The sequence below is a fragment of the Copadichromis virginalis genome, linkage group LG6, assembly GCF_057382275.1.
Source record: "Copadichromis virginalis isolate Kocher_CV1m ecotype Utaka linkage group LG6, C_Virginalis_male_GT1.1, whole genome shotgun sequence".
In the NCBI taxonomy this organism is placed as follows: Eukaryota; Metazoa; Chordata; class Actinopteri; order Cichliformes; family Cichlidae; genus Copadichromis; species Copadichromis virginalis.
In genome coordinates this window covers 6,697,792-6,712,591 of record NC_140623.1, presented here as the reverse complement: position 1 = coordinate 6,712,591, position 14,800 = coordinate 6,697,792, and the positions used below count along the sequence as shown (strand labels likewise).

At 43.9% G+C, this 14,800-nt stretch overlaps 1 protein-coding gene across 4 annotated transcripts in view; it reads left to right on the top strand.

The window, feature by feature from the left end:
• Positions 1-3,161: 3,161 nt before the first annotated feature.
• Positions 3,162-14,800, top strand: part of LOC146707062 (nidogen-1-like) — a 38,096-nt gene continuing 26,457 nt past the window's right edge. For 2 of the 4 annotated variants that reach the window (XM_085458374.1, XM_085458375.1), the window contains exon 1: positions 3,162-3,478. In XM_085458374.1, coding sequence (XP_085314500.1) covers positions 3,266-3,478 — 213 coding nt within the window. In that variant the 5' untranslated portion in view covers positions 3,162-3,265. Of the gene's footprint in view, positions 3,479-12,460; positions 12,575-14,800 lie in introns of those variants that run through there. The other 2 variants (XM_085458373.1, XM_085458376.1) reach the window with 2 other exon arrangements.

The following is a 14,800-nucleotide window of genomic DNA, read 5'->3' as shown; positions in this document are numbered from 1 at the left end:
ATCAGTGCTCCCAAATTTATTGCTAGGGCAATGTCAGCTTTTTACTTTTGAGTAAATATCATATCTATTGTGCTAAATGGAGGAACGCTAAGCCTTCTCTCCCTGGTTTTATTGATGATTTTAAGATATTTTTTTCTTTGCTAAAAAAGACAAAAAGCACATATGCCAAAAAAATAACCATAGAAACCATATTCTAAATTTTGACTTATGCTGAGGCTAACATATTGTTAAGTAATGCAGCTGTCTCACTAAGGTCCAGAATCGATTCGATTCAATTTGATTTGATTCAATTCGATTTGATTCTGGGAAATTTTGACAGTCAGAAATATTATAATTCAGATCAGTACATTTACATATTTTTGTATCTATAAAAAGGAAGCTGACACACGCAAGACTTTATCAAAGGTGTGAGCATCACAGCAGAGGCCTTTGTGTCAAAGTAGCTGAAGATAAAACAGAAAAACATGAAGGAGATTTTCCTGGCCTGGGATTTTATAAAAATATTCTGCAGTACATCACAAATGAAAGAAAACCATTAATCAACATATGAACATTACCTCTGAAGTTACAGAGGTTTTAGAGACACAGCGTTTTGCAATTTTGCATAATTTTAAAAAGTTTAAATTTGTTCAGTATTGAACGGCAGAAATTAGGTTTTCTTTTCGGAAGTAAGTAAAAGGAAAAAAACAGCGTCCGACAGGCTGTAAACAACAGTAGACTTGTGCGTAACAAGCAAGCGAATAATGAAGAAAACAGATTTTTAGACGGGAAACTGTTGTTGGAGAGAGAGAGAGAGAGAGCTGTGCATCGTGGTGGAAGCAAAACAGTAAAAGTCAGAGTGAATTCATGACGATGTTTATGTGAAGCGCAGTTTGGATCTTCTTTTGCTGCTGGTTCGGTCACAAATGTTTGGAGAGAGATCAAACTAACAGCTTCAGAATCAGCGCAAAAAGGGCGTGAACACAAAGCTCGACCCACCGACGGATCAGAATCAGCGAGCTGTCGGCTTTCAGCCCCGACCGTGTCCGTGCCGTCGGTGAGAAAGGCGACATCTCACTGATCCTGATCCGTCGGTGGGTCGAGCTTTGTGTTTACGTCTTTGTGCACAATCTCCTGCTCTCATTTACTGTCTTAGCTGTTTGGTGGTTGTTGAAATTTTGTGAGGTTTAACCAGAGATTTTGGCATTTCGGGCAAAATAAATTTAAATAAAAAAATTGATTCAGGATTTTAATGAATCAATTTCACGTTATCCAAGCCAGAATCGATTTTAATTGATAAATCGATTATAAAAACCCACCCCTAACTAGCAGGTTGCTGAGTAGACATCTGTGTAGTGGTTTGTTTGAAATCTACCACTTTTTCCTTCAGTTTCCTTGTCAAGAATTAACTTCCTGTTCAACTGAAACGCCTTGGTTTTTCAGTAGTGTGTGTGAGAGCGTTTCAGTAGTAATGTCCCTTACGGCACCTCATACAAATAACACAACTTGCTGAGTGCTGCAGTCTGTCCACAAAGCTTAAAATCCTTCTACCTACATGGTTTGTAAAAAAACATACCGGTGCTGTGGAGAGCATCCTCACACAGAACATGACATCGTGGTTTGGGAACAGCTGTGTGAAGGACCAAAAAGCTCTCCAGAGAGTGATCCGTACAGCAGAACGCTGCTGCAGGATTGCTCTCCCCCCGCTTCAGGACACCTACACCAGGAGATGCCGGACTAGAGCAGCGCAGATACTGAAGGACCCGTCCCATCCTGGCAACAAACTGTTCCAACTTCTGCAATCTGGTAGAAGGTTCCGCATCTTCCGGGCAAGGACAGAGAGACTCAAGAGGAGCTTCTATCCCCAAGCCATCCGTGCCCTAAACACACACACCCGCCCTCTCACATCATCTATAACTGACTGAGTCAGGACTCTTCCAGACACTAAACCAAGGCACAATGTACATTTCAATTCCTTTAATTTTAAATATGTTTATATTGTCTATCCTGTAAAATAGTCAGATGTCTATTCATATTAATCTACAGAATTCACCTGCTTGCTGCTACTACTGCACATTCACCCAGTGTATATACTACATATATATATATATATATAATGTTCTTCCTCTACCCCCCCCCCCCCCCCCCCCCATTTTTGCACATGTCGAGGAGCGTGTCAGGTTACATTTCACTGTGTGTTATACTTGTATAACTATGCATGTGACAAATAAAGAACCTTGAACCTTGAACCTTGAACCTTGAAAACAGAAATGAGTCCAGAAAACAATAAGCAACAGCTGTTACTTCCACCCTTTATATACAGGCTTTGTAAGGAAAATTAATCTGTTGAAGGATTAAAAAATATTTTGCAGCTGATTGGATGTTGCCTGCATCACACCTCACACCAGATTCAAATCTGTGACCTTTTTCAAAAAAGGTTCCTGTGACGATGCTCCTGTGTAAACTGGCCTTTTCATGGGGTCCAACAACTCAGACCAAATGTCTTCATTTATATCAGTCAGAGACCCTATGCCAGTGATGAAAGCAGCACGCTGTAATAATAATAATAATAATAATGGATACTTTATTGATCCCCATGGGGAAATTACTTGTTTTTCTCTGCATTTGACCCATTCACTCAGTGAAGCAGTGGGCAGCCCACTAAGCAGGCGCCCGGGGAGCAGTGTGTAGGGACGGTACCTTGCTCAGGGGTACCTCAGGGTAGCCGTTAAGTGGATTCGAACCGCCGACCTGGGGAGACCACTTTACCTACTGAGCTATCCCTGCCCCTAGTGACGTCATCACAAGCTTCATTCCCTCACAAGCCCCGGAACACCTCAGGTAGCTGCACACCTGACCCCCCGCTGACCCCAGCAGCACAAATCAGCTCATCATCTTCTCGGGTTTCCGAACAAGTCCGATTGTGGTTGTATGAAGTTACAGACTGCGCTCGGTAGATGGCAGTGATGCATGGGACCAACGGAGCACTGTGTGACAAACTTATATTTTACAGACACAAGTTCAACTTAGACAACACGTCACGTGTAAAGGCTAAAAGCAAAAAAGGATGGCGCGCATTTCTAAAGCTGTCCCTCACTCAGTTTTTTTATCTTTTAAAAAGTTCTAACTTCTAGCTTTACTTCACGTTATTTTGAAAAAGTCTCCGGAAGTTGTGCGGTCGTCACTCCCATCGCTCTCCATCCATCCATCCGTGCGCCCGTCCTCCCGCCGGTGTCACTCCGCCGCTGCGCTCAGCTCGTAGGTCGGTGGGAATCCTCAGGTGAAGATGGAGATGAAGGCCGTGTCCCGACTCTGCTGGTGGCTCTGCTGGTACTTGGCGGGTCTGGGTGCTGTGACTCGGGCTCTGAAGCTGGAGGAGCTGTTTGAGTTTGGAGAAGCAGCCGGAGACCTGCAGCTGCCACCCGGCTCCGACTCCACGGCAAAGCTGCCTCTGAAAGGGTCACTGGTGTACTTGGAGGAAAAATACGACACAGTTTATGTGAGTGTCATATCTAGAGGATGATGATGATGATGTGTTAAAGTTTCTTCGTAAAAAGAGGAGTACGCAGAAAAAAAAATCCAGAATCAGCTTTTTGTCACCTTTCAAAGCATCAAAAACCAAAGTGAAGTGAAGCTGGTAAAGACTGAGAGTCTCAGTGGGAGAAATCATTTCTGATTTATTAGAATTTCTAAGGACAAAGCTGAGGGCTGTGCGGTTTTGTGTCCTGTAGGATCTGCTCATGGTCAGGTTCAGTGCGCTGCGTGCGCATGTTGAACGCTGAAGTTTAGCGCAACATTTCTGGGAACTGCTTTCAGAGGTGTGTGGTCAGAGAGGTGAGGATGTCCTCCATCTTTCTTGGCGCTGATCACATGTTTAAGTGACTTTTTCAGTAAAGTCTCACAGCTCCTCATCCTTTCGTTCAGCTCCAGGACACTCAGCTCTGTCTTTCGCTCACTCTTCATGATTCAAACTTAGTTCACTTTGCAAATGCAGCTCTGCCTTCGTTTCAGGCTCCTCGCACCTACCTGAGGAGTGAATTCCTTTCTCAGTGCAGTCGTTGTCTGTTTGTCACCTGATGAGCTTTTTTATTGGCGCTATACCTTTGTCCATCCTCCTGCTGCTTTCTGACTTTCGTTGTTTGATTTGTGGGTTTGTGTGACATGTGTGAACAGACAGGTGTGCGATTGGATTGGCTCAGTCTGACACAGGTGCTCGACTCTTTGTGAATATGTGAATTTAAATGTGAGCTGTTACTGACACAGTTAAAGTCCGGAGCAAAGCCAGGCTGCTCCCAGCTCGCTCGTGTCCAAAGCTCCACATTATTTCACTCTATAACAGGTAAAATGAACTGTGACAGAAACTATAGTATTATAGTAACAAAGTAAGTATTAAATATTTAATACCAATTATTATCATTAGCTCAGTGCAGAGTACATACACGTCATAGACTGTGTCAGCCTCAATATCGTTTGTGGCTTTTTTGGGGGGCGGGGCAAAATAGCTCAGAAAGCGGGATGGTCAGAGTTGCTGACTGTAGCTTACTGTAAACATGTTACTGCAGTCGTCTCCACAGAGAGACGTCCAGTGTGGATGACACACAGAGCTCGGTCACACACTTTTAGACTGATGTGCTCAGATTTGCACACCTGCTGAACGCTCTCCTCACGCATCCATGTCCACTGCTCTTCTGTCCCACAACTGTTTGCTTTCCATCCCCCTGTTAAAACAAAAAGACCACACACATCTCCCTGGCTCAACAGGAAGTTGATGAGACACAGTCAAGGTCCAGCTCCAGTAAACTCCTGTCTTTTCACATTATTTCAGACACAGAGCTGTTACTGGGGGTAGAACGAGTTATTTGCATATAGGACAGGAAATCTATGAATGTTGGTTTCCTGTTGAACCCACAGGTAAAGCTAACAGTCAAAGAGCTTTAAGGAGCTGTGGTTTGAGCCCCGGCCACGCCGGTCTGCACATCAGTGTGTCACTGGGTGAGATAGTGAACCCTGATGTGTTCATCATTACGTCGAGTCCGAGTGGGTGGGTGGGTGGGTGACATGAGGCTCGAGTGGAAAAGCTTCAAGGTGCTGGTGGAGATTGAAAGTCGGGGTGTGCTTTCCAAACTATATTCCTTTTTTAAATGTGCTGTGTTAGGACGTGTTTTCTCACTTCCAGAGAAAAGTCTCTGATTTTGTGGTTGTTCCATTTTCATGCAGATGATAGAATATCAAGCAAAGGTTGTGTGTTGTGTGTCATTTAAACATTATGAATTTGTATTAACAGAGTTTCAGGGTGAAAGCATGAAACTAAAAGCTGCTCTCAGCCTCTGCTGCTGGGTTTCACTCAGTGTGAAGATCTAATAGTAAGTGTGTAGTCGGCCCCCACCAGCTCTTTTTCAAGCATCTCCATCTATCCATCACCAGTCCCACCCCGTAGCGCGTCAGAGCGAGTAATATCCTGCTGCTTTGTGCTTCACCAGTGTTTATGAGTCCTTTACATTTAATATGATGCCCGGGTTGAAAACCACAAGATGCAGTCTCCTGGCTCAGCTCCAGGGTTTGCTGCTGAGGAGGTTATCTGGGTTGTAGTTTGATCCTTGACAGTAAATGGAGGCTCTTTGGAGAGCCGGCACATCTGGAACATGGAAGAATGACACATTTGTCCTCCCAAACCAGATGTCACGTCTCAGGGTGTTTCCTCCCTGTGTTGTTCTCACACTGATAATGATGATCTCAGGGGTCAGACATGTGTGATGTCAGCAACGTCCTGGCAAGTTTGCCCGGGGTACTGCTACAGCTCCTTAAACAGTACATGCAGTACTGCATGTTGAGCCAGGCTTTTAACAGCTCCACACAGTGTCATCCAACATATCGTGTTTTTCAGACCATAAGGCACACTGTTGATGAACGGGTCTGTTTTCATACATAAGGCACACCGGATTATAAGGCGCATTAAGCGAAACAAAATTGGATAAAACTTTACTCAACTCATTCTTCTTGCTTCCTCCACTTCTGTACCATTGATTCATTAATGCTGAATCCTCTCACAGCTGCTCTATTCCCATGTTGTTGCAGTACATTAATGACTAACCTCGTATTGTAAATGGACTGGTTCTTATATAGCGCTTTTTTACACAACTTGTGCATTCACCCATTCTGTCACGGTGCGGCATGGCACACCGTGGAAGGAGTGGGGAAGGAGGACCCAGGCGCGGTACTCTGTGTATAAACAGTGCGTTTATTTACAGTGATGGAAACAATAACAGTAAATCCCCGTGCTCTCCCGTGACTCCCGTGTCGTGTCTTCCCAAAAAGTCCGTGCTCCGTGTTCTCCACTCTCGTGTGTCCACACACACCCCGTGCCTGCTGCCCTCCGATGTTCCACGCTCCTCCTGAGGGGAAAATGACAGAGGCAGCCGTCAAGACACTTAATTCCAGTAGGCATACACTCAGACTTTAACTAAGCAGAAGACTAACGTGGAGTCTCATGGAATGATCCCGCGTCGGTGGGAGCTCCAAGACTCTCTTAAGTAGCTCCCCCGACGAGGCCTGATCAGCAGCAGGTGTGTGGCTTCGGGTGTGGCCAGTCCCCTTGCAGGACCACACCCTCCAGGCCTGACGCCGCCTATAAACAGGTGCTCAGCCACACACACATATATATATATACACACACACAAGCACAGAGAAGGGAAGCAACACCAAAATACATATAATAATATAATTCATAACTGCTCAGGGATCCTGGGTCGCTCAGACCCAGGACCCTGACACATTCGCACATTTTTCTAAGTGCTTTATAGCTAACATTCATGCACACATACTCCGATGGATGCATCGGAGAGCAATTTGGGGTTAGTATCTTGCCCAAGGATATTTGGCATGCAGACTAGGGGAAGCCAGGAATCGAACCACCAACCTTCCAATCAGTAGATGACCTGCTCTACCACCTGAGCTACAGCCACCGTATTGTGGCTGAATAATCTCAGTTGTTCTCCTGACTGAAGTTTGGTCCGTTTACAGCATCCTGCCATGCGATTGCATTTGTCTCTAACCATCAGGAACCTTCACGTTAACTTTTATCGAGTGGAAGAAAGTTAGCGTTCATCCTCCAGCTTCACTGTGTTTACCTAACATAGCTGTGTCGCTAGCGATCACATAGCACATCATTATATACCAGCTAGCCCAACTTCAGTATCCCTACAAACGTCACTGCTGTTTAGTTTTCTGTCTTCATTTATGCTGGAAGTGATAACAGAGCTGTACGTTTGAATTTGTTCAGAAATCTCTCAGTCAGAACATGCTATATCATGCTTAGGTGGAAGCTAGCGAGAAGGAAAAACAATCCCAGCGTTTTATTTTTCCTCTTTGCTGGCACCACGTACGAAACCCCGGGAGACGACCACACATGAACACATCATTACACACAAGCATGGATGCTGACAGCGGCATTGGACAGTTAGCTAGGTTACATCGTAGGCTCTACAAAGGCTGCAGCAGCCGGGTCACGTGTTTTGGCCCAACATTGACCGCTTGTTACGATGATGAGACCCAGGCAGCTGCCGGTTTAATCCCTTGCTCGCCTTGTCTTTATGTAACAAATGGTTTATTAGTGAGATGCAAATTATAAATGCAGCATTTTATCAGTGACAGTTTGAAGAGCCATTTTCACCCTTGATTTTCCATCGCTGGGCTTTGCCTCAGTGTAACACACATCGAAAACAGTCTTGTCCTGTGGTTCGGGTGATGCAGATGTCTTGGTATAGCCTGGAAGAGGCGGTGTGCTCACTACAGGTAGCATTTTGTGTACACTGATACAATATGGCATATGATTTTAGCTAATACACTAATGATTACATACATACATACACTCATCATCTGCGTGATTGTCAGTTTCTTTGAACTGTTCATTTTCTACGGTGGAGTGATTGTACAGCATCATTAATTACTTTGAAATGCTTGAGTTGGATTAAAATTTGGAGTTTCGCTAATCCAAAAAGTGTATATACGGCTCAAATAGATGCATACACCCCCACTAATATTGGGTTAAACATCTCTTAGCACGTTGCACATGTAGCCATCAACAAGCTTCTGCATATTTCAGCCCAGATATGTGATGAGTCTTCTGGGCAGAAGACCCGAGTTTGGGGGCGTCCAGAGGGACATTCCAGAACCTTAATGCTAGCTTGCTTTATCCATTCCAAAAACAGTGTTGTGTGCTTGGGATCGTTGTTCTGTTGGAACTCCCGTCTGTGTCCAAGTTTCAGTCGTCTAACTGTTGATTTGAGGTGAAGTTGGTGAATTTGAAGATAGTGCTCCTTCATTATTCTGTTACTGCACAGTGTACCAGTGGCAGCAAACCAGTCCCAGAGCACAGTGCTACCACCAACATGCTTGACACTGGCAAGTCCATGACATGCTTTTAAATAGCATAGTGTTAAAGTCAGGAGAGGTGTCTTCTCAAAGTTCATTAGTAGATTCAGGAAATCACCACACATCAGGACGTTACTAGCTGTGAGGCTTTCTATTCTACCCGGGCTGTAGATCATCTGGGCACATGTCAGGCCCCATAAGTACTTTTGCACCAGCATCACCAGTGTCCAGTAAAAACACTACCTCCACCATCATCCTGTACACTACACGTAAGAAAGGGAAACTGCATAAAATATCTCAATTCTCAATGTTTTTGTGAGCAGAATTTTAATATTCTGATAAAGAGGCCTTACAAGTACCTATGAAGCGCCTTCAGGCGACTTTTGTTGTGATTTGGCGCTATATAAATAAAATTGAATTGAACATATGATAATCTTTAAATAAAAAATTACCAGTATTTTCCTTAATGCTCCACTAGTAGAAATGAAATCAGAATTATTAAGAGAGTTGCTGTCCAGGCGCTGTGCTTTTAAAAACATTAAATCGTGTACTGCTCATATTAAAGTGGGCATGAAAAAACTACATGTATGAAGCCCCCGCGGAAAAACTGATGCAGGTCTAACACCTAAAACATTGCTTTTAGTTACAGTGTTTACATCAGAATAAAGTCAGGAATATGACATCAGTGGGTTGGTTGATTGCTGCTAACACTAAGTCCTGTTAGCTAACCAGTGAGCATGAAGCACATTTCATTGAACTGGACACACAGCTGTTGGTAGAGTTTCTCATCAGCCGTGTTCCTTTGCAGTGTGTTGCTGTCTGCTCTGTGATGAAGGTGGAGCTTCTTCAGCTCTGCAGTGTCAGATACCGGCTGGGAGAGCAGCCATTCGAGCCGCTCGTGCATTTCTCTGAAGGAAGCCTGTCTCTGGGAGGAGGGTGTGATGGGGGAGGGTGGGGGAAAGCTCCCCTGAAGACATGACTTTGCTGAGACCCTCTTTACAGAGGCACTCGAGCAATGTGGCTTTCCTCTTTGTCTCATGTTTCCTCTCCTCTTCCTGTCTCATCTCAAGGTTGCAGATATGTTTTCAACATTTTTGATGCTGGCTGCTTGTAAAGATATCAGACGTGCCTGCTCAGTATGTGTTTTGTCTCTGCTGTGCTTTGATGATTATGTGACCTTCAAAGCTAAGAATGTCTTTGCTCACAAACACACGTTTAGGTTCGACTCAGCTCCAGTTATCTCAATCCCAGAGGTCACAAAGCAGTAGAGAAATGGATAGTTTCCATTCTTAGTTTTTGGATTGTTTCTGCATAAAGATGCAGAAAAACTACCTGCAGCCCAAAATGTTCCAGTTAAAATAAATCACTCTTTACTGGGAATGTGACAGTACGAGACCATGTCACTGCCATGAGTAAACTCCACACTGACAGGTCAGAGGGGGGAGTCGAACTTGGGACCTTTATCTGTGCAGATGATCAGTTAGCTGTTTGACAGCTACTCTTTTATGATTTATGGAAATATAAGGACGTTGGTGATGGGCCTATGATTAGCTAAGACGGCTGGGTGATGGCTTTTTAAGTAATCATTTAACTATTTAAGGGCCTGTGTTTCGGTAGCAATCATATTTAATATTGAAGCATTAATCAATGGTGTGTTACTTTCAGAGTAGGGCTGCTCAATTAATCGAATTTTAATCACGATTACGATCTGGGCTTTCAACGATCATTAAAAATGACTGAGCCGATTATTAGCCCCTCCCTCGTGCTTTACTCTCGCGCTGCTCCGTGTGGCAAATCGAGCGCACCTCTCTGCATTTCGAACATACGTCACAACAATTAAGAGGACCCGAGGGAAGTTCGGAAAGCTCGGAAAGCTAAGCAGAAGTTATTTGGAGAGGAGAGTGACTGCCGTTGGTTGAAAAGAGAGGTAAAAAAAGAAAAAAAAACTTCAGTGGTGTGGAAACATTGTGGGTTCAGTCAGACGTGGATCAAGTAGACACAGTGTGTAAACTTTGCTACGGTGTCGTAGCTGCACCACAGAGCAACACTGCAAAGTTCACTAAACATAGATGTTTACATTTTTTATTTATTTTTTATATTGCAAACATTTGCACTGTTATCAGTATTTGCACTATTTTATATTATTTTTTAAAGTCATTATTCAATACATTGTTATTGTTAACCCTTTAAATCCCTGTAGAACTGGAACCGTGTAAGCTAGCGCAATAATTTGTTTTGCATATGAAACCGGAGGAGTTGTACTTACATCTGATGCCATCAGCTTGTCACGGTTTCCTTCCACATAAAGCTTTCATTTCATTTCCTGTCCGAAACCGGAAGTGATGTCATTTTCGCGGAAAATGTAGTTTTTTACTTGTAGGCCTTAAAAGCCTATACTGGTGTTTTTATAAGTCATGTTTGACTTTTCTGAATAGTTGCTGGGATGCTTAGGACTCGAATTGCACTGCTGGAAATAGTTTATTTTGATGCACCTGCTGTTTTCTTTGCAAATTTGCATCATAGGATTGTTTTTTTGTTTTTCCTGCAGTATATAAAAATTGCTGTATCTCCAAAATAAAACTATGAAGACACTCAAAATAAATTTCCTGTTGCTGTAAACTATTTTTTTGCAACTTTTTTGTATTTAAAGTTTTGAGGGATAAACCTCTTAAATTTCTCCAAGTAGAAATATATGTAAAAAAACAAAACAAAAACGATTTTCAATTTTTTTATAGTTTATTGCACTTTTTTGCAATTAATGTAGTTACTATGGACTTAATGCATACATATTATTAAAATATGGGCTATAACAGTTGTATTGATATATAGCAACTTGAAATGCTCCCAAAAATGGCTCCACAGCATGTAAAAAAAATATATATAAGCTCTGGCGGACTTGGTTCTATAGTAGGTTTTAAAGGGTTAAATAAATATCGTCAAATAATCGATCTCAATTTCAGTGAAAATAATCGTGATTATCATTTTTGCCATAATCGAGCAGCCCTATTTCAGAGTATAGAAAGCACAGGTAGGATTTATTATAGTTGGGGACATATTTGCTGTACACCTCTGAGATTTCTACAAATTTAGTGTCAGCTTTAGCTCAAACGTTAAAGATGAAAGCAGGACATGAAGATGACATTAGGAGTGTGAGTGTGTGTGTGGTACACATGGAGGTATGATGAGCGACTCGTACAGTTTATTTCTGGTGCAGTGAGTGTGTAAAAACAGACAAGATCAGTGTGTTTTTGAGGGATTTTTACTGTCAGCTTGTTGATTAAACATTAAAATAATCCATAACATCAGAAACAAGACTAATACCATGAATGAAAATCATCATGATTTAGTTTCATTTAATATAATTACCCAAATGTTCAGCAGTCTTTTCCCTCTCATGTCTGATAAAGTTCTGGATTGCTTAGTCTTGCTGCTGAGTGTTTCCCATGATGCACTCAGTGCTTCTTCTGTTCAGACGGCTCTCTGCACTAAGTGAGGCTCTTGTCTGGCTCTTCCACAGTCTGCCTTCGTCCTCCACTCATACCCAGCCAGTTATTGCCGCCCCTCCCTGAGCCTGGCTCTGCCGGAGGTTTCTTCCTCTCCACTGTCGCCATGTGTTTGCTCATAGGGAGTCATATGATTGTTGGGTTTTCTCTGTATTACTGTAGGGTCTTTACCTCACAGTATAAAGCGCCCTGAGGCGACTGTTGTTGTGATTTGGTGCTGTATAAATTAAACTGAATTGAACTGAATTAGTTTGCTTTTGGGTCGCACATCATCAGCTGTGAGCATCTCAGAATCAGAATACTTTATCAGTGCCAAGGCAATGATGTGGTCAAAGTTCTTCCCGGACAGTAAGAACAGTAACTAACACTGAAACAGGCTGCATGCTGGCTGACACATGAAAGATGCATGTTTGTAAAGCCTTTGATAAACAGCTGACAGATCTGGTTTGTCTCATTGTTGTATGCAACGGTGAATGTAAACCTGTGTCGTGGCACAGCTACGGTGAAATTCTGCTTTGCTTTGTTAAAAATGCTAAAGGTGACGGTGGTTTAGTGACTGATCATCAGGTTTGGGAAAGAATCTGAATCTGTGACACTAAACAGATGATGAACAGCCTGTGAGACACGAGGTTGGGAAGGTTTAACTGTGAGAATGAGATAAAATCACAGAGCAACAGGACAACTTTATATGAAGCGCGCAGTGTGTACTGGATGTTTGACAAGTGAATATTACCAAATAACTTAGAGCACAAACTGCTTTGCATACCTCTCTCTGTCATATATGTCTTGTCATATAATATGCAGAAGGCATACGATGCGTATTAAAGCTCAGTCACAGCGGGGCATGTCTAGGTTTATCTCCTGTTGTAGAAATCCTGCGTCAGTCACCACCATTGCTCATATTTTGAAACCTAAACAAATGAATGATTGTCTCATTATCTGAACTGAAGAAGTTGATTATTATGACATATTTTTGCTATTTTGTCTGCATTTACTGCCTTGTCCTTGAAAGGAGACTGCACTCAGTTCATGGTGGTGTGGCTTCACACGGTCACGATTCGAGTCAGGCTTAAGCTGGGCTAATGATGGGCTAAAGCTGGGCTAATGATGGGCTAATGCTGGGCTAATGATGGGCTAATGCTGGGCTAATGCTGGGCTAAAGCTGGGCTAATGCTGGGCTTAAACTGGGCTATTGCTGGGCTAATGCTGGGCTTAAGCTGGGCTAATGATAGGCTAATGCTGGGCTAAAGCTGGGCTAATGATGGGCTAATGCTGGGCTAATGATGGGCTAATGCTGGGCTAATGCTGGGCTAAAGCTGGGCTAATGCTGGGCTTAAACTGGGCTATTGCTGGGCTAATGCTGGGCTTAAGCTGGGCTAATGATAGGCTAATGCTGGGCTAAAGATGGGCTAATAATGGGCTAATGCTGGGCTAATGATGGGCTAATGCTGGGCTTAACCTGGGCTAATGCTGGGCTAATGCTGGGCTTAAGCTGGGCTAATGCTGGACTAAAGCTGGGCTAATGATGGGCTAATGCTGGGGTAATGCTGCGATAATGCTGGGCTAATGCTGGGCTAAAGATGGGCTAATGATGGGCTAATGATGGGCTAATGCTGGGCTTAAACTGGGCTAATGATGGGCTAATGCTGGGCTTAAACTGGGCTAATGATGGGCTAATGCTGGGCTTAAACTGGGCTAATGCTGGGCTAAAGATGGGCTAATGCTGGGCTTAACCTGGGCTAATGCTGGGCTAATGCTGGGCTTAAGCTGGGCTAATGCTGGACTAAAGCTGGGCTAATGATGGGCTAATGCTGGGCTAATGCTGCGATAATGCTGGGCTAATGCTGGGCTAATGCTGGGCTTAAGCTGGGCTAATGCTGGGCTAAAGATGGGCTAATGATGGGCTAATGCTGGGCTAATGATGGGCTAATGCTGGGCTTAACCTGGGCTAATGCTGGGCTAATGCTGGGCTTAAGCTGGGCTAATGCTGGACTAAAGCTGGGCTAATGCTGGGCTAATGCTGGGGTAATGATGGGCTAATGCTGGGCTTAACCTGGGCTAATGCTGGGCTAATGCTGGGCTTAAGCTGGGCTAATGCTGGACTAAAGCTGGGCTAATGATGGGCTAATGCTGGGCTAATGCTGGGCTAAAGATGGGCTAATGATGGGCTAATGCTGGGCTAATGATGGGCTAATGCTGGGCTTAACCTGGGCTAATGCTGGGCTTAAGCTGGGCTAATGCTGGACTAAAGCTGGGCTAATGATGGGCTAATGCTGGGCTAATGCTGGGGTAATGATGGGCTAATGCTGGGCTTACACTCTGTGATTTTTGGCCCATTTTGAGCCGATTTTTCAGTCGTGCGACCGTTTTGGTGATCGGCCCGAATTTGGCCTTCATCGTGCGTCGTGCATCGTGTAGTATACGTGGGGTAACGAGAAGCGATTAACACCTCACGACCAGCTCCAGATCATCAATCGCTTGGTCGTGAGGACCGTCGTGAGGTTATCACCGCAGCTTCTCACACTGCGCACGCGCAAACACATAAAGGTCGTTGAAAAAGACGGAGCAGCAGTGCAGCGTGTGATCCGGACACAAGCGATGGAGGCACAACTTGTAGAGAGCTCATCCGAGCCTTTTCGATGTGGCCTCACAAAATCATCACGACCACAACAACCGTGAATAGTTGGATCTACACTGCTGCTCAATCACAGCTGCCTGATCATGTTTTTCATTAGCAATTTAGCAAAGTTGATGGTGGTGGTGTGTCTGTGTGAGTGAAAGACAGAGAGGGAGAGAGCGACAGATTTTCTGTTATAACCTTCATGTTATGGACGCACAGTGTGACTCAGGTCGCATCAGAGCATCGGCCGTATAGTGTGTGACCTGCATCGTGACCTATGAACTTCTCACCCCTGCGAGTCAATCGTACAGTTTGAGCAGCAGCTGAA